Below are 23,456 nucleotides of genomic sequence, written 5' to 3'. Positions count from 1 at the left end.
GTGTCACACATTTCAGGGAGTGAGGGTACGTGCACGCCTGGTTATGACGGAGTGTTACCAGTGGAACACCAACCTGCGCCCGACACAGTGGCAGAAAGGAAAAAGGTCAACTGACTGTGTAGTGACTAAACAGAAAAATTAGTCATGCGCAGCATCACAGTTAACTACTATATATGGAAAACGCAGCGCGAGAACAACCTTCAAGGTTGATACACCTGCACACCTCCACCTAACGCACTTACGGGAGCACAAGCGGCGATGTCACCATAGATCGCCTGAAAATGTAGACCACTCTTGTACCTCTTCCCAACGCTCTTACACCAAAAAAATTTCACAATACAATCGACTTTTCTTAGGGGTTATATTATTTACTAAACTTTTCCACATAAAGTTAAATGAAAATCTCAAAGCATATAGTGGCAGCCTTCCTTACTTTACTTCATTCACTTATCATTTATCAGTTTGTTCTCCCTTTCCCATACCTTATTTCATTGTCACATCAAATCGAATTTATCTTCACAGGGCTAACCCATCTGACGCATATACGCACGATAATAAGCGTCACTTCGATTGCGGCGATTGAAACGATGTGGTCATTCGTAATGGAACCGCTTCGCTAACATGTCTTGGATCTCCTTCGCTGGCGGGTACTGGCCGGCGCATATCCAAGATCCGGGCGGGTCGCATACGCGGTTCTTTGGGTCTGCGACCCACGCCTTGCTCTCTTCACTCACATTCACCACCTTGTAGATCTTCACCAAACCATACTTTGACACGTAGGCGAGCTGAAACATGTTCTTATCCAGTTGTGTCTTCCCGCCATCCGTACCAAACCTGTGCAGATTGTATAATAGGGACCGCTGCATCATAGGCGTAGGCTTATTGAGGTCACCTCCCTCAAAGCCGAACTGCCTGCATCTAGGATCGTCTTCTGAACACATATCGCGATATACACTGTTGCCTATCCGAGCCATGTGTGGCGATTTAAGTAAATCGCCCCGATCCTCACCGGCCCATATCAGCACATAATCAGCGAGATGGCGTATAAGAGCATGTGACTCCTTCACAGGGGATGTAAGCATCTTCCCAATAGTTGCTATGTGCTTGTGACTCCATGTGTTACCGTCCGCAAGGGTTGTGCGATTGCCAATTCCAGTGATTTGATACCCGTAGTCCCACCATGAGAGAATACGGGCATCTTCAGGCGTATTGTTTCGCAGCCACAAGTACGACACGTAGTAATCATCGGCGAGGACTCTCTCTCCATTGGGTAGATCAGTCACGGCAATGATCCTTGGAGATGAAAGTGCATGTGCCATTTTCTCGCAGGACTTTTCGAATGAGTGTCTCATGGGATTGGCGAAGAGACATACGAGCACCACAACCGCGATACCACGTCGTAGCGGGACGGGCAACGATTGCACTAAACGTTGAAACCAGCGGTGACTAAAGATGGCTCTTTTGGAAGGCTCATTAACAACTTTGCCCTTTGCCCGCTTCGACCCTCCCGCGGGATCGGAATCGCCGGAGGCATCTTTTGGGCTATGCAAATCACCAAACTGTGACAGCGCCAGATCAAAAAGCCCCCCTATGAACATGCCGGCGCAAGCCGTTGCTGCGGGACCCGCTAACAGAAGTAATCGCGACATACGGGCGCTGAAATACATCGTAACAGTGGAAAGTGAAGCAAGAAAAACAATGGCGCGCCAGCGGTCCTTTTTCATGAATACCAACATAGAGAGCCCACCGCACCCCCAAAGAGGGTAACAAACATGAAAGTAGCGCAGATACGCCCCGGCAGTCGTCGGCCGATGCTCAGCCACAGAATCCACGAGGGGATTTCCGGTACGCGTATGTTTCACGAACAACGCACGGACGCGGTACGCTGTAGGTTTGAAGAATCCGAACGGGGCAAGCAAACTTGCCACAATCAACAGCAAGGAGAGGGTGCCCATGAAAATGCGGGCACGGATCTGAAGTGCTTTAGAAGAGTGAATGGGCGCTCGGGCACGCTCACGCAGGTATTCCGAGTAGTGGAGTGCCCACATGAAAACGAAGACAAACAATGCTGTCAGTTGCTCCAGCGACCGGAAGGGCGTCCACTCCACTGGCGGTACGCAAATCGCAAGGGCAGTGCCAATGACAAAAAACAGTGAATACGCCCTCAGCAAACTGACGCTGTATATCCCACGAGCCCAATCAAGCAGTACACATACAGAAGCGTGGAAGGCTACCATGTTCAGCACGAAAATATAACCACCCCACGTGGACACCATGTACCCGTATGCCACACCAGCTAAAGCGCCAATGGGCCACGAACTTGAGCTGCGTAACGATCGTACCCACATGTAGAACGTCAGAAGCATCGCCGCCATTGCAACACACTCATTGTCAAATTCACCAGCCATTGATCGCATCAGGTGTGCAGGTACGATGGAAAAAAAGTACGCAGTAAACGCCATGACACTGAGCGAATTAGATGATTCGTACGCAATGAGAGCAGCCAACACAGTGGCAATACTACCGAACCATGCAGGAATGTACACACAGATATTGTTGATGGACATACCTCGCCCGAGCATTTCCAGCACACGATGAATGGCTACACCGGTAAGCTGCATTCCGGGGAAGATGGTTGTGCCCACCGGTCGGCCAAGCGGGTACCAGCTCATGTAGTCGTACCATTGGAAAAAAGCACGCCACCCGTTGTCGCTGAGGTACTGCGTTGCACGGTAATTGAACCAAGGGTCGAACTCGTGAATAAGCTCACCATAAAGACGGACAGAAGTAAGTCGTATATCGTAAGCACGATGGACAGAGTATATAAGAATCACTGCACTCACAATCGTGCTTACAGCCTTTAGCGCCCAGGCAGGCAAAGAACCACCGCCAGTGGCGACGAACGTAGTGGATGACTTGGCCTTACTCATCCCTCCCTCACCAGCACCATCACTCTGTGCTGAGCCCTTAGTCACAGCTACTTTCCCACCTTTCGTCATTAAGCAGAAAGAAACGCCCAAAGGACGAATCGGATATTATATTAGACTTCGCTCACACACGGTTCCCTCAGCGAGCAACACCGGTCACGAGCCCCTCCGGTTCCGTATTTTCCTCGTAGTTTTTTATGAACAACAGACTTAACTGTTGAGCAAATTAGGGAGAGTGGTGGAAAGAGGAGAGTCGAGTGCATACAAGCGAGATGAAGCATTCACAAACACGGTTGGGGACAAACAATACATATATTCAACAACATCATTACCAGAAAGTATTTCAATAAGACATATTGTTGGCCTTACCACGGTGTCACACATTTCAGGGAGTGAGGGTACGTGCACGCCTGGTTATGACGGAGTGTTACCAGTGGAACACCAACCTGCGCCCGACACAGTGGCAGAAGGGAAAAAGGTTAACTGACTGTGTAGTAACTAAACAGGTACCAGCTCATGTAGTCGTACCATTGGAAAAAAGCACGCCACCCGTTGTCGCTGAGGTACTGCGTTGCACGGTAATTGAACCAAGGGTCGAACTCGTGAATAAGCTCACCATAAAGACGGACAGAAGTAAGTCGTATATCGTAAGCACGATGGACAGAGTATATAAGAATCACTGCGCTGAAAGGGTCAACGGTATCACAGGGTGGTCGACATATTTCTTTTGTAGCTAACTTACTCTCCATGTACGTATAAGGAGGGGGGGAATTATGAAAGAAATGGGGAATGAGAGTCGATGGACATTTTGGGAGGTCTAGTTGTCGCTTCTGCTATTGTGTTAGTGCAGAAATGCTTTTGGCATCCTGTTATCGTTTGAATGTTGTGCGGTGAAGGAGGAACTGTAAATTTTGGCTGCTTTAATTTTAGTAGGCACAAAATGCGTTGAGCTAAAGGCATATTTGGGTGCAGACACAGTTTGCTAACAACATAGTGGGCTTAAGTCCATCTTGGAGGATGTACTCTAGCTTGAACCGGCTATTTTGTGTGTTGTACAAACCTATCTCGTTGCTTCCCTTGCTGATTAATCCCTTTTCTCTGCCTCACACTTGCTCTTATTGACACGCACTCGTTCCCTTTTTTTTTCAAGAAGGTCATTAAATTTTCTCTTTCGCAAAGTGCTTTCTTTATCTCTTTTTTTTTTTTTGCGGCAGCACTCCTCAAAAATAAAACACATTACCAGCTTTCTTTATTCCCTTGGCTTTTTAGCCCCTCCACTCATCTCCCCGCCTCCGTCTCGCTACCCGCACTAACAAGGCACATACGCACAGTCGAAGTCAAAAGAAAAAAAAGCACCACGCTTTTCAAAACCCAAAAAAAAAAAAAAAAAATCCCTTCGTTTCTTCCGTCTAGTCCGTCTGTTACGCCCATCACCACACACTTGCCCTAATTACGGCAACCGACCTTCACCGCTACCACCACCTGCAGCGAATTCCCCCAAACTCGTGATGCTCCTCATTTTTTTTTTTTTATTGGCTCAGCCGCAATCCTCAACATAGAGATTCCACACCGAACAGTCACAAGTCAAGTGGAGTTTTGTAGTAGAGGAAGAAGAAAAAGAAAAAGAAAAAGGGAAAGTGGGAGGTGGCCGGGTTGCCGGGTGGGTGGGAGGTGACAACAGATTCAAAGGGGAGGCACCACAGACGGGTTTTGATCCTCCGCCTCGTCATATAAATAAGGCGACACAGACAGAAAAGGGGGGAATGAAGAAACATGGAGAGAACGCAGTGGTACTTGTGGATGAAAACTACGAACCAAAGAAAAAAAACAGCCGACTTTCGGCACCATAAAAATGAAATGAATAGAAATGAGGACCCTTAATACCTGCATTTCTTCTTCAATCTCGGTATTTTCCGGTGGTGTTGCCCGTTTTCTCGCGTGGCCACGGTACGGCATGTCTTACCCTGCATACGCGAAATAAGAACTCCGTAACCACCCGCGCATACATGTGCGTTCGAATATGTATGCGCATTTGTGCATGTCAGTTGCATTACGCCCCTGTGGAGGTCAGGGTGAGGGTTGTTATTTACTGCTTTTGTTGGTTTGTGGCACCCTTCACCTGAGCAGTTTTCTTTCCTTATGCGGTCCTCGTTCCTGCTGCTGTACCAGAGATAATTTGGCGCAGGATGTGGTCTGCTAGCGTCTCCGCAGTTGGCACAGCTCCTGTCTCTAGCTTCGAATAGATGAGTGAGCCATTGAGATATACCTCAAAGGCACCAGATTGAAGCAAGCTTGACGCTACCATGTTCATCATAAATCCCGCTCCCACGACCATTCCGCGGTGCTGCTCAATCCATTCAGCAATGTGAGGTGGGAGCGCGCCCCTCAAAAATGGGGCAAAAAAACTAATTGCAATCGAGGCGAGGAACCCTGTGCTAAGAATGTTACCAATGAACTCACGAAAGGCTCCTACAGAATACACAACTCCAACAAACTTGATAAACGGCTTCTTTCCTTTCTGCTGCTCTCTTAATTCCGGCGGCAAGCTTCGAAGGAGGCTTTCAGCGACCTCCTCGTAGTGCCGCCGGTATCCTCATCCGGAGCAGTACTCCACACGCACCTCATGTTGCACGGTATCCGTTACCCGAGCCTTGCGGAGTGCCTCCTCACGCTTTTCGAGTTTCAAAACGGCGAGAATAAGTTCCCGCTTCGACCGCAGGTGATGGAAAGCCTCCCCCTTCTCGTGCAGCATTTGCTTCAAATCCGCCTCCTTTAGCATTTCAAGATATTTGTAGCGGTGGCTGCTGTAGTCGGTCGCTTCATTATCGGCATTGGTAGCACTGCCAGCATTCGCTGCCAAAAAGGCTGCTATCAGGAGCGCCAAGGAAAATGAGATGCGAACAAATCGGTTGCGCATATGCCCACAAATATACAAACACTCTACGGTGTATTATCACCCGCTTTTGTTCTGAATGTGCTTTCTCCTCCTTCGTACTCACAGACGCCCACCGTTAAGTGTACGAATGAAGTGGTGGGGCAAAAATACTGAAGAGGGAATTAGAGGCGATTCGCCGCACCCGTACGGAGTGCGCTTGTGCTCTACTTGGCGCCCTCCCCCACTCACACGCCCCTCGCCACAAACTTTGGAAAGGAAGAAAAAACAGATGAACAAAAGAAAAATCCACAGTGGCGGCACCAGAAAGGTCAGAAGGTTAAGAACAAATAAACCGTAAAAGAAGAAAACCAGTGCGAACAAACAAAGTTCGGAAAGGTGAAAGGTAATAGGAAACACACCACCTTATTTAATACAGGGAAGGGACAGAAAACACCATATCACCTGTAGGTGTGCCTAATACGTCAACTTCTATCCGCCGCACAAAAGTAACTCCTCACAGAACACAACACAACACAACAGAACCAAACAAATACATCTACTCCCCTTCTGCAGGTGCGCGAAGGGGATCATGATATGTTTGGCCTTTCCATTCCTCGGTACAGTGTCGGAGCTTAAAGATATATTTAATTCAACAGGACGTCAGCAGCAGGTGATTCTTTCTGCCTTGTTGCTTCCACAAGTTCCCACTCAACGGTTACGCTTTACGTGCTGCGCCGCGGAGCGGTAACTTGGAGAAGTAACAACACAAAGTAAAAGAGATGTTGCGATCATAAACATGAGACCAGTTTTTCACCCTGTAGAAACGCCTCGAAAGAAACTTCCCTCCTATTTTTAAAGAAGTAAAGAGACATATCAATAGGGGGAAAAGGCATTAAAACGATAGCGGCAACAATAAAAGGGGAAAAGTGCTCGCGTAGCAGCTGTGAAATGATAAGATGCAGAGGTACAATCTAGATGCGAGATCACCCGCTGAAGACAGTAGACACAATATATATATATATACGTATATGCCAATGCAAAGACACAAACCTTTTTCGTACAAGTGTGCAATACTCCCCGGGCTCTATCTGAATACACGGGGGGAGGGAAACAGCATGTTTTGTTACACAAGTGAACACATAAATAAATATATCAACATGCGTATATATATATATATATATATATATATAGGATGGTTGGGTGAAACTGTTTGCGACATCTGGTGAAGTTCTCATTTGCAGTCTCACATTTCCACTCACGTCCGCTTATCTGAAGGGGTTCAACCCCGAGGCACCAGGTGTGGAAACTGCGGCGACACACACACATATATATATATATAACGCCCCGCATTACCTTTGCAAAACTCTATAATGGCATATCGTACACCTCTTTTGCATCTAATTTCTTTTTTTTTTTTTGATATGTCAGCTGTGTCCATGCCTTAAACAGGAAAAGAGAAAGAGGAATTCCCTTCCTTTCCTCTACCCCTTGCGTCACCTCCATATCCAAACTTCGTATTCACAGACGGTAAACCAGCATTCTCTGTCTGCTTCTTTTTGCTTTTTTCTTTTACTTTTCGTATAATTATCTGTATGTGCTACGTGAACCCCACCACCTGAGAACAGGACCCGCACTATCACAGCCAACGTCAGATGTGCACCAACCGAAGTATAATTGAAAACTGATATGATGTGATGTGATGTGATGTGACATGATGGCAACTTGCTTTGCAATGACCAGATTACGGTCCACCGATCTCCTTTCCGCACCCACGGCAACAGACATATCCATCAAATGTGAAGCCTTCTACTTCATCTGACAAGAATGCTGCCGCTGGCGCTCAGTCAATGGAAATCGTGTGAAGCGTTCGCTCATCGACACGAGTAAAAAACTCATTCATCTGCTGGGCCCATTCCTCAACGCTCATTCGCCGCCCGGCCTCCGACCGGCCCTGGCCTTCCAGCTGCCGATCCCCACCTTCCCGCACCTGCAGGGCCGCAGCAGTATCAGGGAAGGACATGAAGGGCAATGAAGACACTTGCAGTGAAAGTGGGCGCCGTCTCAGCGGCACTCGCACAATAATATCATCATCGTCGTTACCAACATTCAAAGTGTTGCTGTTGTTGTCGTCGGTAGCAATGATATTTCCATCGAGTTCATCCAACAGCACCCCTTCGTCTCCAGCCTCATCCTGTGTGGCCCATAGAGGTGTGCTTGGACTCGGAATAGAGCGTCCGGGCTGAGATAAAAGAGGTCGTGACTCCGTCGGTGGGTCCGTGTCCTGAAGAAGTGACATTTGAGACGAAGGGTCGCCGTACCGCCGTAACGGTGTGGGGGTTGGCGTCCCTATCGTAGGCGGTCGGGGCTGTGCGGAAGCTGAAGCTGCGGTGCCGGGAACGGAAGCAATGGATGATGTTGAGTTGCGGCCTTGTGCAACTGCTGCAACTGGAGATTGCTCCGTAAGGGTCGGTAGGGAGCTGCTCAACCGACCCAACAGGTGGAGCGAAAGCCGCCGCTGCACACCTTCGGGTGAGAGCATACTTTCGCCACCTGCAGATTGCGGCGCATGGGCACGCACAGTGGAAGGAGTTAAGTCCAGACGGTGGCATTTGCCGGTGCGTTGCGCGTCCAGCGGTATTGAGTTTCTTCCCTCTTCCTCACCTAAACAGAAAATTCGGTCCTGTGAAACCCGGTCGTCGCTCCGTGTTCTCTTGGTTGCAGCCCTCTGCGACCGCATTTCGTTCACCTGCTGCTGGAACACCGCCGTCATGAGCGAGTTCCACGTTAGAGTGCACTCCGATGTTGCAGGAGAATCTGTCGGCTCTGTCAACCCTCCAGTGCCACCAGCAGCGCCGCTGCCGCTCGTTTCACAACCGCTTCCGTCGCTCACAGCAGTCGTTGCTGGTTGTTTGAGACCGGTAACAGTCCGTGCCGTCCACAGCAACCTTTCCGACGTGAGGGTGACATTATCCATTGAGTCTTGTGAGTCGCCTCGATTGGGCACCTGGGCGCTCATTGGCGCAACGCACCCTTTCCTTCTCTTGTATAGCAGCAAATGGGATTTACGCCTATTTATATATGGCTGGGGTTGCCGGTACTTTTTTTTCCACCGATACACACGTGAACGCCTAACTCCTTGGTTTACCGCTCGTAGTGGTGCGGGTGCTCACTACTACGGTCTCCACGCTTCCTCTGAAACACTCCTATGTACTCTATGTACCAATTACACTGCAACCCCTCTAGGTTTCGCGTCATTACAGCAAAGAAGTCCACAAGAGATTGAATCAGAGCAAAAGAAGCAAAGCTAATGGAATATCGCCACCGCAAACATTCACTCTATACAGTGATGATGCTCCATAATGGCGCTTGGAATCAAGCACACCACACGACGAACTAACCATTATTTTTTTTTTGTAATTAACACTGTTTGCTTATCACTCTTTTTATTAACCGTGTTAGACCAAGCACTTCTGGCGCTAGTTAAAAACGACAAACAACAGCTTCGGCTGCATATTGCACTTTACTCGTGACGAGGCTTAGACGCCACGCCACGCCGTCGCCCCTCAACAGCTCCACCGCTACCCCCAAAATCGCGTTCATCGGCATCATCAAGTTGCCGCTTTCGTGAGCCACCAGGATGCCGTGGGAATTCCCGTATTTCCCCTTCCCTATCGGAACGCACCCCAATATTTCCTCGTTGTCCTTCACCTTTCTGGTGCCTGAGGTCTTTTTGCTGATATCCAAGCGTACTTCCATTCAGCCCCCGATTGTCGCTATCACCTCCCCTATTCGATTTACCGCGTTTCCCGCTCCTCGTCATATTGTCCCCGGGGTTGTTTTCATCTTCAAGGGAATCCTCGTGATCTAAGCCCATCCCCTGCCGTAAGCGGCGCAGAGATTTGCGGACATTTTCCGCCCACTTCTCTCCTTCCTCTTCCTTCATATTAGGATCCACAAGAGATGTCTTAGATACATCCCCATAGCGGCGGGAACTGCGGGAGGAGTCAATTTCACGGAATCCCCGACGCCGCCGTTTGTCAGCCCTAATGCGATCCCTCCTATTCTCCTCTGCAGAAAGGTAAGCGGCATAGCAATTCATGGGGACGAGCATGTTGAGTTGCCGATCATCTTGCGCAAGAATTTCTTCGACGGATAGGGTGAAGTTTTCGGGAACCACCCGACGGTACTTGAAGCGGGTCTTTAGGGAACCCCCGTCGAGTGTGGACTCGTGATGCAGCTGCCAATACTCCTTCTCCTTTTGCTTAAGAGTTGTCTGCAACTGTTCAAGCACCTCATCGGGATCAGTGGCACCTGGTTGCTTTTTCTGCTGTCGCAGCAGGCGCTCGATTTGCTCGCGCGAGTTTGTTGCTGGGGTTTCTTCCAGCTCCGGCATTGTCACTGTTGGGTACAGCAACTCCATCGCATCGTCTGCGGCCAATTCAACGCCCTTCCCTGCCACACCTCCACCACCTAATAATGACTCCTCAACAGACTCTCCGTCCTCGAGCTGCTGCTTGTACACCTCGTTCTCCTCCCCCTGTCCTTCAGGCTCTCCCACACCATTTATGTCTTCTTCATCCTCGAAGAAGGCTATCTCCTCCTCATCCACATTTTTTTCATCGTAGTAATTATCATCGAATATCTTAGACATCTTGGAATCGAACTTACTGGGGTCAAAGTCTTCATCTAGGTCCTTCTCACTCCACAGAGACATGAGGCGTCTCACCGCAGCATCTTCATCATCGGACGGTTTACCGCCTGAGACTTTGACGTCCCTGTGGTTTTGTCTCTTCTCTCTGGAAATACCAGCAATGGAGGCGATAAGCGCCCGCTGCTCCTCAATCTCTTGTCTCTTTAGCGTTTTGAGCCGCCGCAACTCTGCCACCTGCTGCTCGCGCAACTCCCGCATCCGCGTCAGTCGTCTTAGGTGAGCCTCCTTCCTAGAAGATTGTGCTGTCTTCCGCAGCAGGCCCTCGGCGTTACTGCCAACGGCACGAGGAAAAGATTGAACGTGGTCGGCGTTCTCTTCCTGATGGCGATATGCGCGCTCCTGAAACTTGCGTTCCCACACCTCTGCCTCCGCAAAAAAACGTTCGTCCTCTTCAGCCTGTGCTAATTCCGCAAGAGCCGCATAGTTGTTTCCTTCTTCATAATCCTCGTAATCGCTCGCGCTGTTTCCACCACTTTCGCCGCCATCTGCAGGTTCAGGCCCGTCCTCCGCCGTCACACTGCTGCGGCGCGAAGCTTTACTTCCATTCTTTCCGACCTTACGGTTATTCTCAGGCTTCCAAAGCTCTTCCACAAAGAAATCACGGAGGAATTCCTCATCGGCATCGTGATTGGCGGATGCGTCATCACCGTCGGTTGTCGCACCATCGCGGTTGGGGGCACGGATCGAAAAGGCCCCTGCAAGTAACCGCTTAGCCTCGCTCTCCTCATTGCTCTGCTGTTGGTCCGCTGGTGGCGTAAAGGCGGGTTTCACGGAGAACGACTCGCCGCTCTCCGCCACACTTTGCAGGAACGACTCGCGCAACTTCCTTTCCTTTTCACTTTGTGGTTGGATGCGGCGACTTCCCCAAGTACTTTCATCCTTGCCAACATCCTCACCATCATCCTTCTCATTGGCACCACCCTTCTCGGCACTCATTACAACTCCGCGGCGGTATTCGTCAGCCAAAGTAAACTTGTTCCGCTTCTCGCGTTTTGTCGCCACCGCCTTGGCAAATACCTCCGTGTTCTCCCGCACCTGCTCCTCTGGAGGCGGAAAGAAGCGCTGCTCTGTGTTAAGCAGAATTTTGTTTTCAGCGTCGGCATCACTCACACTGGAGTCCGTTTTTGTGTTCTCATTCCTGTCTGAACCTTTTGCTTGTTTCCCACTTCGTTTCTTTGCAAGGCCAGCCTGACGAATGGCAAGGAATGTCTTGGCGAAGGCAAGCTCCTTACTCTCCGTCAACAACACGGCCCCATCGTCCTCCTCATCCTCCTCATCGCTCTCCAAGTCACCCAAGCCGTTATTACCGCGAAGCCGGTTGCTATACTTTTGAGTCAACTGCTGTAGCTCCTTCCGCCGCTTCACCTCTTCATACTTTGCAGCATACTGCTTGTTAATGCGAATGCCACCGTCATCATCATCATCATCATCACCGCTAATGTTGGCTCCATCCACATCGCCTTTCTTTTTCTTACTCTTTTTACCCTTTGGCTTCCCCGTCGACTCAGTGGTGCTGCTCTTGAGGGCGGGATCAATGGGACCAACATCGTTTACGGCCTCCACCTTATCATGTCCAGCTTCATTATCGTCGTCGCTACTATCCAAAGGTTGGACTGCGGCCACTGAAGTAGTTGAGTGCTCCAGTGACTTTCCCTTCCGTTTCCCGCTTGTTGGGTCATATGCATGCGGATTACGGCGCTTCTCAACAGCTGCTGCAACGGCCATTTGTTGGCCCAAGTCGTCAGCATCGCTGTCGTCAGAGGATGATGAGGAAAATAGATCCTTCTTAGGCATTTTACTTCTCTTTCTCACCTGATATTTTCGGTCCTTCGTTCTTCACACCCTTGCCAGGTTCCTTTCGTATATGTGTATGTATATATATATATATATGTATATATATTCCGTTTCCGCTCCTTATCACTCCCAATACTTTTTACTTGTGGCCGTGTCGCCTTGCTACAATGGCCAGCTGATGCCTGCCGTATGGTGTCACAGACGGGAATAGGTCTCTTAAAGACCGGAAGTGCTGCAAGTGTAAACAAACAAGAAAGAATAACGGAGAAATGGGATGACAAATAAAGGGGGGAAAAAGAAGAGAATAAAAACACACTGGTAAAAAAAGGATAACAATCATGTCGCGTAACCACGAGCAGTTGCCAAAATAAGGCCACAAACACCCACATCAAAAACGAAACACATTACCCGCCTTATCTAAAAGTTGAAGGACTGTATGAAATATTTACTAATGTATGGATAAATAAAAGTCATCTATGGTATTTGAAGTATCGTTTTCACGAACGCTAATTCTGCAAAACGGACGCAAATACACAAACGTTGAAGTTTGCCTGTGTGCCACCTCCACTTACCTCAGTTGTGGTTTCTTCCGGCTCTTCAGCCCACACTCTAATTGATGGTATGCTCGCACAAAATGCAGAAAATTCTTCATTCCTCGACGTTTGTATTGTTCTCACCTTCGCACAGCGCACATCCACTCGTTCCCCCCCCCCTTTTATTCTATTCCCCTTCCCTCTTTTTTTCTTTTCTTTTTTCCAACGAGTGCATGTTTTGCCCATGTATACGGTCACATCACCACGTTCCCTCACCACCTACGTGCATAAAGCAGTCACACTTTCAACACAGTCTGCTTTTCGTCCTCTTCGGTGTTTTAGGCATTTTCAAGACGCGCGGCTACGCACTCAGATATAAAAACAATACTGTAGTACATGATAGAAGCCATATACATGTATATATATGTGTGTGTATATGCTTATTGTGGTAAAGACGATGAAGAACTTCTACAATCGCTCCATCCCACCAAATAGTATACCAGTACTTGTCTAGAGGGGACAAGGAGGCTGCTGAGGTTTTCTCCCTCCAACACTACTCACCCCTCAATCGGACCCACATATCCATATAAAAACTAAGTAACTTGGTAAAAGATGTAAGATGTACCATATTAAATAGTGGGGAGGTAGAGGCAATACACCGAGTCATCAACTCCATGCTCTCCAGTGCAGACGCGTGACTAACCGAGGAGGTGAAGCTCATTCCGGCACTATCGGCTCCACCTTGGCGGCGCCTTTCCGCCTGCAGTAGCAGCTCTTCGATAGCTCTTTCCTGCGCTGAGCACCTTAATATGCTGCTCCTAATCAAACTGACCTCACAACCAACAAAACATCCAATGCCTCGTAGTGCCTCCAGGGCCGGTACCCCACTGCTGCTGCCGTGTGCATTTTGCTTCAAGAAAGCCGCAAAGTCGGCCCAGACGAGGTGCTTCGCTGGAAAATCGGCATATGACTTAAGTAACCCCGTCCCGTGGAGGACTGCGCGGGCGTAAAGGAGGCGGGAAAGAACAGTCAAGGGGTGCTGTACAGCGCACTGCGCGAGGAGGGCCCCCACCACGCGGCATATAATTGCCCGAAACACTGCCATTTGGGCTCCCTTACCCACCTGCTGGGCATCCTCCCGGTTATGGGAGTGCCGCTTCGCACTTTCAGCATCTTTCCGTGCGGTCCGTTGGCCGCTCTCTCTGTCATCTTCGCTTGCAGTTGCACTGTCGATGCCCGAGGCGTTTACCCGACTGTCAACAGCCTCATCACGCATAATATTCTTCGTTGCGTAACGGCGAGTCAGCACATAATCCAACCCGTCATAGATGTGCACCACAACCCGTTGGCAGCAAATGGCTGCCGTTGGTAAAACTAACTGTTCGAGTACCACACCGACAAAGCCTGTTAAAGCAGCCGCACAAAGCCCCGATGGGGTGTAACGTAGCGGCCCCGTTACAGGAGAAAAGTCTTTCACAGTGCAAAGCAGCATCGGAGAAAGTATGCTACACGAAATGGGATCAGTCAGGAGGCGGGTGAGGAGCCGCATAGCCCAACCTATAATGTGCCTGTAGGCGCGGCGACTTCGCAACCGGTTCACAACAAAGTTGGTCTCCAGGCAAACACGACCCAAAACGTATTGCTGCATCGCACCAAGAAGGCACCGCGTGATTGTAAAGTTCCACACAAAATCTGGAGCGAATACAGCGTCCTCATTGAAGACCAACAGAGCGGCTGCGGTGTCACTCAAGTCACTGAACCGCAGCAACCCCAACGTGGCCACATCTGTTCTCAACTGCGTGAAACAATGCAACACTGCAACGGGCATTGCCCGCAGAACATGTGTCAGCAGTAACACCGGCTCCCTCACATTAATGGTTCGCCAATTGCGGAGCCGTCCAAAAAAGGACTGTGGCGGCCCTTCGTTCAGAGGCACCTCCGTGTGGTGTCGGCTACCGCTCCGGCTGCTGCTTCGGCTGTTGAGCCGACTTCCAGCTCTGCTCGGTGGCCGACTGCTACCCGAACCGGCAGCGGCACGTGATGGAACAGTTGGCGGTCGCTCACTTCCGGCGGAGGCGTTGGCCTGCAGCGACGTGTTGTGTGACGTAAAGCGGGGACTTGGGTCAGTGGATTCGTGATCACCACTACTATTGTGACGGCTGCGGTAATCACGACTCTCCAAAAGCGAATGGTCACGGCGATGTCTGCGTTCCTTTGCCTTTGAACCCCTCTTCGGACGCTTCCGGACGAGTGTCTCGGGACTAAAGGAGCGGACAACGACACATAACACGTCATACGCGAGCCATGAGAGACTGAGGGGATGCAGGAGGTCTTTGTACAGCATTTCTGTTACCTGCAGCGTCCTCCACGCTGTTATAAACAACAAAGAAAAGGGAAAAAGAAGAGCAATAAGCGGGAGGGCAAGGAAAAAAAAGTTATAGTAACAATAGCGTTTGGAACAACGGGTTCAAAAAGAGGCCACTTGGAACATAGAAAAAAAAACTAACAGCACCAAAGTAACTTACAACAACCGCTTCTGCAACAAAATCAGCACCACTTCCTGCAACCCTCACCTTGCACTACCCGTTGTACCTCTCAGCCTAGGCACATGTCGGCACCTCCAGTTAACTATTTTCCACCTTCATTTAAACTTTCCTCTTCATTTTTTCTTCGTTTCCCTGGCATGCAGCTCCTTTCACCCAATTCCAACCTCAGCACGGTTGGTTACATGACTGGCCGGCATCGGAACGTCTCAACATAAGATACCATTCGAGAGCTAAGGTCCCATCAGAAAACCTCCACTGCAACCACGAGGGCACAGGGGGAAATGGGGTTAAACAAGCAGCGCAGCACACCCCACGCATACGCAGACACACGCACATATATATATATTTATTTATTTATTTATTTAATTTTTTTATGCGTGTGCGTGTAACCAAAGGGAGCGGCCCTTACTCCTTTCCTTCCCATACACTGCAGGCGGTTAAGTCAGCAATGCAGGGATCATATCTGAACAAGCGCTTGCTGGCGTGTCGATAGGGCAGGACGGAAGGGCACATCCGCGCATCTTTCGCAGTGCCGTGCAAAAGGCAGACGGGACGGCATCCAAAGAAGAAAAAATGGAACGAAGAGAAAACAACAAGTGCCAGACGAACCAGACACCTCAACTGCGGAAAGACAACTTGCATACGCAACCGCAATCAACCAAAGTAGAGCCGCAGTTCACACTTGTTATCAGCCGACCGCCGGTGCCGCTGATATAAATCGCCCGTTCAAACAGGCCCCATTAAGTGCGGCCACCACCGTGGCAACGTCACTGGCCTGCGGCAAATCCAATATAACTATTCCACCCGCTGCACCCACTTCATACAATCCAAGATGCCGACAGCCATCCGGGATGCCCCTGTGTTCCACCGTGGAACTCGTAATTCCCTCAGCTGTTGCAATTCCCTGAGAATCCCCGGCAGGTGTTCCTACCGCCCCGCCACCGTCTTCCGTTATGGTTGATGCGGTGGCCTTCGCTTCTTGGTCTGCTATAACTGCACATACTGACTCCCATAGCTGCGCGGCAGGACGCACAACATCTAATGGATGTAGACCAACCAACTGCTCCAACATTGAACTTATGTGACATGGTTTGACACCAAGATCCACTCCATACAAAACCACACGGCACGAAGGTGACAAAACTGAAGATCCGCTAGTTCCAGGAGTCATAATGCTAACACCACCACCACTACTACCACCTGTGGCGTTGCTATTGTCGAGAGGAGTATCTTTCCTTTCCACCACCTTCTTTGACATTTCAAGGCGGCGGCAGTGAGCAGCCAATTGCTCGTCTAAAGCTGAAAGCAGCCGCATGCGGCGGTCTGCGCCCCTCGTCTCCGCAGTGGCGCCGTGACTTTCCGCTGGCAATCTTGCGCGAGAGCGTTGCGGGGACTCCAAGCGCCGGCGTCGCTGGTCCCGATGATTAACGGGGTTGGAGCCACTGGAAGAAATGTCACTTCCTTCACTGGGGCTGCGGGAATCCATGCGGCGCTCATCGCGTGCGCGCTTGTGATGATGATGATGATGATGATGGCGGCGACGGGGAGGGCGGGGGCTGCGATGGTGATGGTGATGGTGACGACTTCCCTCACCGGGCCTTTGAAAAAGTTCGTCTCCGGGACTGCGGCCCCGACGCCGGTTTTGGTTCCGCCCGCTGCGGTCACCGCGACTTCTTTTGGAAGAGCCATGGCCGTGGCGAAATGTTTGAGAATTCCTCGGCATGGAAACGTAACAGTGGCGTATGCCTGTGGAGTTGCAGCCGTATTTATTTGTTTTTATTTGTTCCCTTTCTTGGCCCTTTTACACTCACTCAATATATAAATGTTTAAATATTTATATGCCGTGTCGACTTCCCTAATAAGTCGGGTTTGTTCGGACTCGCAGACCTTACCTGAGATCCGATGCTACCGAAGGGAATCTTTCCACGAAATACAGAAGTGGAAACACCTAAAAATATTGACAAATGATGAGAGGAGAGGGAAAGAAAAAAAAAGGTATGGTACGCGTTCACATCACCTGTCCAATAAAAAAAAAAAAACATCTTATGCACCTGCACCTCCGACCTAGAAATGAGCTGAAGGGACAGAGAGACACTGTCAATAAAATATAGAAGGAAAAAAAAAATTTAATTCCAATACGCGAGACAATCCAACAATTTCTGCGGAAAAGAAAAAAAAAGAAACAAAGACAAAATTATAACAGCATATACGGTAACCTCCTCGCATGACGTTCATAAATGCAACTCCAACACATACACACGCAACTCACACAATGTATTTCATTGTTTTTTTCTTTTATTATCATTATTATTGTTATTATTTTTTAAAATAATAAACACTGAAGGCCTCAGCTTCGACTGCCCATTTTCCTCCCCCCCCTCCTCCATGCTGTTATTCATTTATCATTTACGCATTGTCTTGAGGCACGCGCCAGCAACTTCTTCACTTTCACTTCTCCTCACTGCGATTGACTATCATTCACTTGTTCATTTTTTTTTCAGTTAACTTTCTCATATAATTAATTAGTTGCTGCTGCCGTTGCTGCCGTTGTTGTTGTGTATATGGAGAAGAGGTAAAAGAATCATTTAACATATGAAAATACTGAGGGAAAAAAAAAACACAAGTATTTACAGAATTATCCACTGGCCAAAGACTAAATGAATCACTTCACAAATATTTAAATAATACTTTAAAAGAAAAGAAAAAAAAACAGAAAACAAGACAAGCAGTATGATAACGAAGAAAAGAGAATAAAGTCAAGTGTAGAATAAAATGTAAAAAAGTTAACATATATATACATATATATATATAAAACTTATGTATACATAAACAAGATCAGAAGCGAACACTTATTCATTTGTGTTTGTCACTTTGACAAATTTTCCCCGCTTTTGTTCCGCGTTCTGCATTATTTTCTTTTTGTTGTTGTTGTTGTTGTTGTTTTTTCAGCTTTGAGTTAAATTCATTGCCCTCCACTGCCGCGCATCCGCAATTGTGTCGTTGTTCCCCATGCGCCACCGTCTGCATGCCGAGTCCAATCCCTCTTTTTTTTGTTTTATTTTCATTTCAGCCTTTCCTCTTCTTTTTTTTTCTTTTTTTTTCTTTTTATCTCCTTCGTTTTTATTTAATTTTCCGCCTGTACTTGTCCATCCATCCATCCATCCATATGTTTGTTTGTTTGCTCTGACTTTTGACTTCCGCCGAGAGCGATTGATTGCGTGTGGCCCTCCGCTTCCTTTCATTTTATTTATTATTATTTTATTTTTTTTAATTGCGACTGCTGATATTATCGCTACTCGCTCGATTTAATTCATCCCTTTCATTTCTCTTCTTTTTTTTTTTTACCTTACCGCTACGCCTTTAGGAGAAACGAAAATGAAAAAAATTCTCCCTTTTTATCATATATGAAAAGAAAAAGAAAAAGAAAAGGGGGAAAAGAAAAAGCAGATGATAATATTGTTAAGGCACCCATTTTGAATTAAGTTCATCGCAACCTTCAAACAACAAAATATTTAACGGAAAAAAAAAATTTAACAAAATGAAAATAAAGTTTAAAACGGCAGGGATATCACACACGCATATACATACAAACACAGACACACAGACACACAGACACAAAAAAGAAAGAAAAAAACAAAAAACAAAAAAAAAGGAGTAAGATAAAATAAAATGAAAATAAATATAAAATGAGGAACACAAACACTCAAAACATAAAGATGGATGAATAAACAAATTAATGAATGGATGTAATAAATGAATTGTGAGGAGTGCGGCGAGGGTTTTTTTTTTGGTTTTTGTCTCTTTTTTTTTTCCTTTCGCCCTCTCTATCACGCCATCCAAACTAACCCGGTGCATCAAATCATTCATTTATTTATTTATTTACTCCAATGAAATGAAAACTTTGAGAATTCAGCGCTTGTCCATCGAAAGGAGAAAAAAAAACAAACAAAACACGTTGTTGTATATTGTGTTGTGCCCAATTTATATTTATTTTAGTTTTTTATTTCTATTTCTATTACTCCTTTCTTTTTTTTTTCTTTTTCCTTTCTTTTTTTTTCTCTTTTGTCTTTGCGTGCGTACACGTGTGTGTGTGTGTGTGTGTTTGTGTTTTGTTGTTTCTCTCCTTTGGTGTGTACCCTTTTTTTGTGTGTGTGATCGAAAACAAAAAAAATGCATCGGCAGTAACCGGAGGCAACAAAAACACAAACAAAAAAAACAGAACCTTGAAATGACAAAAGTGAACAATCCAATGACTCAGAACTGAAAAACAAAAAAACAAAAAAAACAAAAAAAACAAAAAAAAGGGTAAGGTGACGCTGAAATATATAAATAAATATATTTTCCTTTGCGTATGTGTGTGTAGGCAGGAATTATCAACAGAACAAAACTCAAAAAAAAAAAAAGATGACGAAGATTTATAATGAAAAAAGAAAGTGTTCCGAACGAATTACACCACAAAAACAAAAAGATTAGAAAAACAAAAAGAAAAAAAAGAAAGGGATGGGCGATGACTTCGAGACTGTTTTGAATTTCGCCGATGCCTCCGAGCCGGGAAGTCATTTATTTATTTATTTTTTGTTTTTATTATAAATGTTTTGCCCGGGAGGAGCGCATGGCACCCGTCACACGCAAGCGTGAACGGTCGCTCTGAAATCACATAAATGAAAACAACAACAACAACAATATTAACAAAAAAAAAAGGAAACTGTGGGTGGGTGAGTGGAAAATTTAGGAAAAATAAAAAAAAACAATTAGGGAAAAGTGGTAGAACTCAGAAAAGTATAGCGACCTCAAAACCAAACAAATACCCGCTTTTCATCTTTTTTTTAATTTCACTTCTGTAAAAAAAAGAAACAAAAACAAAAAACTCTTCATTCTTTCTTTTGTACGTCTTTCTGTCTGCTTGATCTTTATCGTTTTGTTTTTTTTTATAAATCCTTTTCCTCTACGATTTATGTATTACTTTTTTCTTTAAATTCTCCTTCGAACCTTCAGCCGAGGTGCAGTTGTCGTCTCTTCATTCATTTAACATACGAGAAGGGAAATAATGGAAGGAAGAAACCTGACGACAACAAAAGTAAAAGAAGAGAAAGAGGGAAAAAAAAAAAGTAAAAAAATCGGAGCCCATAACTCACTTGTTTTCTGTCTTTGTTTTCTTCTTCAGGCGAATGTATAAATAAATACAGATCCTGATCCGGAAAGAGAGAAAATGAAGGAAAGAGAGCGAACCGCAAAACATAACATCATAACAAAGAAAAGAAAAGAAAAGGGTGAGGATGAGGAAAAGTGTGGGAGGCTCTGAGTCACCAACGCACATAGAGCGCGACAACAGTTTCACAAACATGGCTCCACAAATGCACAAGCTCTAAACTTTATAAAGTAACCTTAACAACTCATTTTACCTTCCCATTCCTCATTCCATTTTCTTTCCCTTCTTCCCCCACCTCGCTTTGCGCATATATATATATATATATATATATATATATATATCTTCTATTTATTTTCCTCCTCATCTTTCCTTCCTTCATTCCTTCATTCCTTCATTCCTTTATTTATTTATTCCGTACAAGCGCACACGTAAGGCGTCTTCACAAGGAAAGAAACATATGCAGACCTTCTCCTCGTCCCTCATTGCCCTCCCGCTTCAAATGGGATTGGCTTTGCTCACCGCATGAAGCACTTCTCGATGCACGGCAGAAATATCCGGACTCATTACCAACGCTGCTGCAGGTGGAGTGCTCGGCATCATCCACATTTTCAACATCAACACCACTGGCATTACCACCGGTGTTGTTGCTCTCCTTGATGGCAGCAAAGTCCGCGCAGGGCAAATTTTGTTCCGGTACGCTCGTGCATTGGGACCTCTCCGCCACATAATTGAATCGCTTCCACGCTGTTAGCTCAGGCACTCCCGAGCTTATCATGGCGGGTGTTTCCTTTTCATTCCCCTCTTCATTGGCATACGTCCACGCATTACCCTCAGTAATCGCCTCGTTTCCACAACTGTCGCTTTTACTGTACGGCCTGGTGAAAACATCCGGCATTGTGCTGTAATAACGGGATACAGTTGGAAGAATGTTATGGCAGTAGGGATTATGTCGGACACAGCCACGAATCCGAATGGATCCGGAAACCACACGGCGCCCCCCACACGGCACAGCAGCAGCAGCAGCAGCAACAACACGTTGCATCCGACGACAAATGTGCATCGCCGCATCTGTTGAGCCCCCTGCTGTTGTTGTTGTTGTTGCCGTCGTCATCACACCTCTACGGTTGGCAACATGAGATGAGTGATGTTTGGATCCTGACGAGGCCGATACGGCGCGATGCCACAGTTTCTGGAACGATGTAATCGCATCTTTCGTCACGAGTCCATCCATGATGTTCATCTCTGCCGTGCGGAGCTCCTCCTCACCATGTGCAAACATGCAGCGTATATCATATGGGCATGTTCCGTATTGCACAAAGTTTTTGCACAGCTTTGTCTTGTAGCGCTCCGCCAAGACGTTTTTTTGTCCCTCCTCTTCTTCACATCCAGCGCTGCTGAAGCAACTCGGGCTGTGGCTCCGGTTGTAACCGATGGTGTACAATTCCTCAAGGCTGGTGGAATGGCGCGAAAGCTGCGGGCAGACAACCGTGTCGCTCATGGATTCAACAACAGGTGCAGATGTTGCAGTGCTCATTTTCAAAACACGTGAATAAACTCTCTGGTTTCCTGATGTTGTGTTAATGAAATGAGGACAAACAAACAAATATTAACACCGAGTTGCGGCGGGTGGCTGGAAATTTTTTTTAAAAAAATGGCAAGGTTTGAGATTGGCGGTGGTAGTTGATCTGGGCGAGAGTGAAGGTGGTAGTTGTTTTCTTCCTTCTCTCTTCACAAGAAATTGAGGTTTATTTATTTCTTTTGCTTTCTTCTTACAAAACTGAACGAAAAAAAAAAAGTATCGCTTTGTTGTGGGTTTGTTTGGTTTTCTTTTCTTTTCGAGTCCGCTTTATTCTATAAACAGAGGTGTGCGAGAAGAAAGGAGAAGTAAATGAATGAATGAATGAATGAGTGAAAAAAAAACAGGTAAATAAAGCACTAAAGTTTGCAACATTATATTGAATCAACAACAGAAAAAAAAAGAGGGGGGAGGTAAAATAAAAAAGGGCAAAGGTAAAATAAAATAATAAGAAAGCAAAAAAAAAAAAGGAGAGCAGACGACCGGATGCAAGAAGGCCGGAAGGAAGGGAATGCAACAGCCATAAAGAGAGCGCGCAGAGAAAGCAGAAGGATGACAGCAAGATATAAATATATAAATAATGAAGGAGGTGAAAAGAAAAAAAGAAAAGAACAGTCAAAAGGATTTTTAAAAAAAGATATAAATAAATGAATCAATATATTTATATTCATCTATATGGAAACAAGTGAAGAAGGAAATAAAAAAGTCTGGGGAATCGCCCCCCTCAAAAGCAAAAAACGGAAAAAAAACGACCAAAACACCACCTACCTTCCCGTTGCTTTTCTTCCCTTCTTTTAGTCTTTTTATTTATCATTATTATTATTATTATTTCCTTCCTTTCTTTTTTCACTTTTGACTTCTTTAATTATTTTCTTTTCAGACAAATTATGTGCAAACGCAAATCATACATACATATATACACATACACATATGTATAAAAATATTATTTTATGTGTATATGTGCAGCGTCAGTCCAGATGATAGTTTACTCACATCTTCTGTATGATTTTTTTTGTTTTGCTTTCCTTTCCTTTTTTGTTTGTTTGTTTACTTTTGTTGTTGTTGTTGTTGTTGTTGTTCCTTCAACTCTTTTTATTCTCTCTCATTCTTTTCCCCTTTTTGTTCTTTTTTTTTTTTAATTCTTTCCTTCCTTCTATTTTCCTTTGATTTTCTTTTTTTTTTGTTACTTTTTTTTCTTCTTTCTTTCTTTCGTGAAACTTTCATGGCCCTTTGCTTTACACCCTCAGCTCCAGTCGATACAGACAGAAAATACGCATACAGAGAAAAGAAAAGAAAAAAGAAAAGAAAAAAAAACAAGAAGAAGAAAGGGACTGGCACAAAAACA

The 23,456-nt window shown here is 46.4% G+C and overlaps 9 protein-coding genes across 9 annotated transcripts, besides 40 other annotated features; all 9 read right to left on the bottom strand.

The window, feature by feature from the left end:
* Nucleotides 1-23,456: part of a sequence feature (sequence corresponds to BAC RPCI93-28F8) that runs on past both edges of the window.
* On the bottom strand, nucleotides 594-2,999 carry Tb927.5.890 (oligosaccharyl transferase subunit, putative; the record flags this gene model as incomplete). The annotated part of the gene is made up of 1 exon (XM_839670.1): nucleotides 594-2,999. The coding sequence occupies one exon, from the start codon at nucleotides 2,997-2,999 to the stop codon at nucleotides 594-596; it is 2,406 nt and encodes an 801-aa protein (XP_844763.1).
* On the bottom strand, nucleotides 3,407-3,676 carry Tb927.5.880 (hypothetical protein, conserved; the record flags this gene model as incomplete). Its single annotated transcript, XM_839669.1, has 1 exon — nucleotides 3,407-3,676. One exon carries the CDS (start codon nucleotides 3,674-3,676, stop codon nucleotides 3,407-3,409), a length of 270 nt encoding a protein of 89 aa, XP_844762.1.
* Nucleotides 4,528-4,565: a sequence feature (CT-rich).
* Nucleotides 5,065-5,262, bottom strand: Tb927.5.870 (hypothetical protein, conserved; the record flags this gene model as incomplete). Its single annotated transcript, XM_839668.1, has 1 exon — nucleotides 5,065-5,262. The coding sequence occupies one exon, from the start codon at nucleotides 5,260-5,262 to the stop codon at nucleotides 5,065-5,067; it is 198 nt and encodes a 65-aa protein (XP_844761.1).
* Tb927.5.860 (hypothetical protein, conserved) lies at nucleotides 5,521-5,844 on the bottom strand (the record flags this gene model as incomplete). Its single annotated transcript, XM_839667.1, has 1 exon — nucleotides 5,521-5,844. One exon carries the CDS (start codon nucleotides 5,842-5,844, stop codon nucleotides 5,521-5,523), a length of 324 nt encoding a protein of 107 aa, XP_844760.1.
* Nucleotides 6,319-6,357: a microsatellite.
* Nucleotides 6,965-6,992: a microsatellite.
* Nucleotides 7,485-7,519: a microsatellite.
* Nucleotides 7,643-8,818, bottom strand: Tb927.5.850 (hypothetical protein, conserved; the record flags this gene model as incomplete). The annotated part of the gene is made up of 1 exon (XM_839666.1): nucleotides 7,643-8,818. The coding sequence occupies one exon, from the start codon at nucleotides 8,816-8,818 to the stop codon at nucleotides 7,643-7,645; it is 1,176 nt and encodes a 391-aa protein (XP_844759.1).
* Tb927.5.840 (hypothetical protein, conserved) lies at nucleotides 9,323-12,307 on the bottom strand (the record flags this gene model as incomplete). The annotated part of the gene is made up of 1 exon (XM_839665.1): nucleotides 9,323-12,307. The coding sequence occupies one exon, from the start codon at nucleotides 12,305-12,307 to the stop codon at nucleotides 9,323-9,325; it is 2,985 nt and encodes a 994-aa protein (XP_844758.1).
* Nucleotides 11,920-11,945: a microsatellite.
* Nucleotides 12,374-12,413: a microsatellite.
* On the bottom strand, nucleotides 13,394-15,184 carry Tb927.5.830 (hypothetical protein, conserved; the record flags this gene model as incomplete). Its single annotated transcript, XM_839664.1, has 1 exon — nucleotides 13,394-15,184. The coding sequence occupies one exon, from the start codon at nucleotides 15,182-15,184 to the stop codon at nucleotides 13,394-13,396; it is 1,791 nt and encodes a 596-aa protein (XP_844757.1).
* Nucleotides 15,722-15,761: a microsatellite.
* Tb927.5.820 (hypothetical protein, conserved) lies at nucleotides 16,075-16,701 on the bottom strand (the record flags this gene model as incomplete). The annotated part of the gene is made up of 1 exon (XM_839663.1): nucleotides 16,075-16,701. One exon carries the CDS (start codon nucleotides 16,699-16,701, stop codon nucleotides 16,075-16,077), a length of 627 nt encoding a protein of 208 aa, XP_844756.1.
* Nucleotides 16,898-16,920: a microsatellite.
* Nucleotides 16,947-16,966: a microsatellite.
* Nucleotides 17,682-17,707: a microsatellite.
* Nucleotides 18,078-18,141: a sequence feature (T-rich).
* Nucleotides 18,175-18,197: a microsatellite.
* Nucleotides 18,306-18,328: a microsatellite.
* Nucleotides 18,431-18,492: a microsatellite.
* Nucleotides 18,532-18,552: a microsatellite.
* Nucleotides 18,627-18,659: a sequence feature (AT_rich).
* Nucleotides 19,003-19,037: a microsatellite.
* Nucleotides 19,046-19,074: a sequence feature (AT_rich).
* Nucleotides 19,103-19,145: a microsatellite.
* Nucleotides 19,365-19,392: a sequence feature (AT_rich).
* Nucleotides 19,409-19,450: a sequence feature (A-rich).
* Nucleotides 19,469-19,494: a microsatellite.
* Nucleotides 19,650-19,689: a microsatellite.
* Nucleotides 19,706-19,728: a sequence feature (AT_rich).
* Nucleotides 19,843-19,883: a sequence feature (T-rich).
* Nucleotides 19,945-19,978: a sequence feature (AT_rich).
* Nucleotides 20,457-20,503: a sequence feature (T-rich).
* Nucleotides 20,843-20,876: a microsatellite.
* Nucleotides 20,899-20,935: a microsatellite.
* Tb927.5.810 (hypothetical protein, conserved) lies at nucleotides 20,975-22,069 on the bottom strand (the record flags this gene model as incomplete). Its single annotated transcript, XM_839662.1, has 1 exon — nucleotides 20,975-22,069. One exon carries the CDS (start codon nucleotides 22,067-22,069, stop codon nucleotides 20,975-20,977), a length of 1,095 nt encoding a protein of 364 aa, XP_844755.1.
* Nucleotides 21,544-21,569: a microsatellite.
* Nucleotides 22,423-22,448: a microsatellite.
* Nucleotides 22,498-22,580: a sequence feature (T-rich).
* Nucleotides 22,735-22,779: a sequence feature (AT_rich).
* Nucleotides 22,919-22,941: a microsatellite.
* Nucleotides 23,016-23,054: a microsatellite.
* Nucleotides 23,118-23,164: a sequence feature (A-rich).
* Nucleotides 23,165-23,190: a microsatellite.
* Nucleotides 23,191-23,321: a sequence feature (A-rich).
* Nucleotides 23,395-23,438: a sequence feature (T-rich).

This window comes from Trypanosoma brucei, chromosome 5 (genome assembly GCF_000002445.2).
Source record: "Trypanosoma brucei brucei TREU927 chromosome 5, complete sequence".
NCBI lineage: Eukaryota > Euglenozoa > Kinetoplastea > Trypanosomatida > Trypanosomatidae > Trypanosoma > Trypanosoma brucei.
The sequence above is the reverse complement of the archived record's forward strand: the minus strand, read 5'-3'. Positions and strand labels throughout refer to the sequence as shown.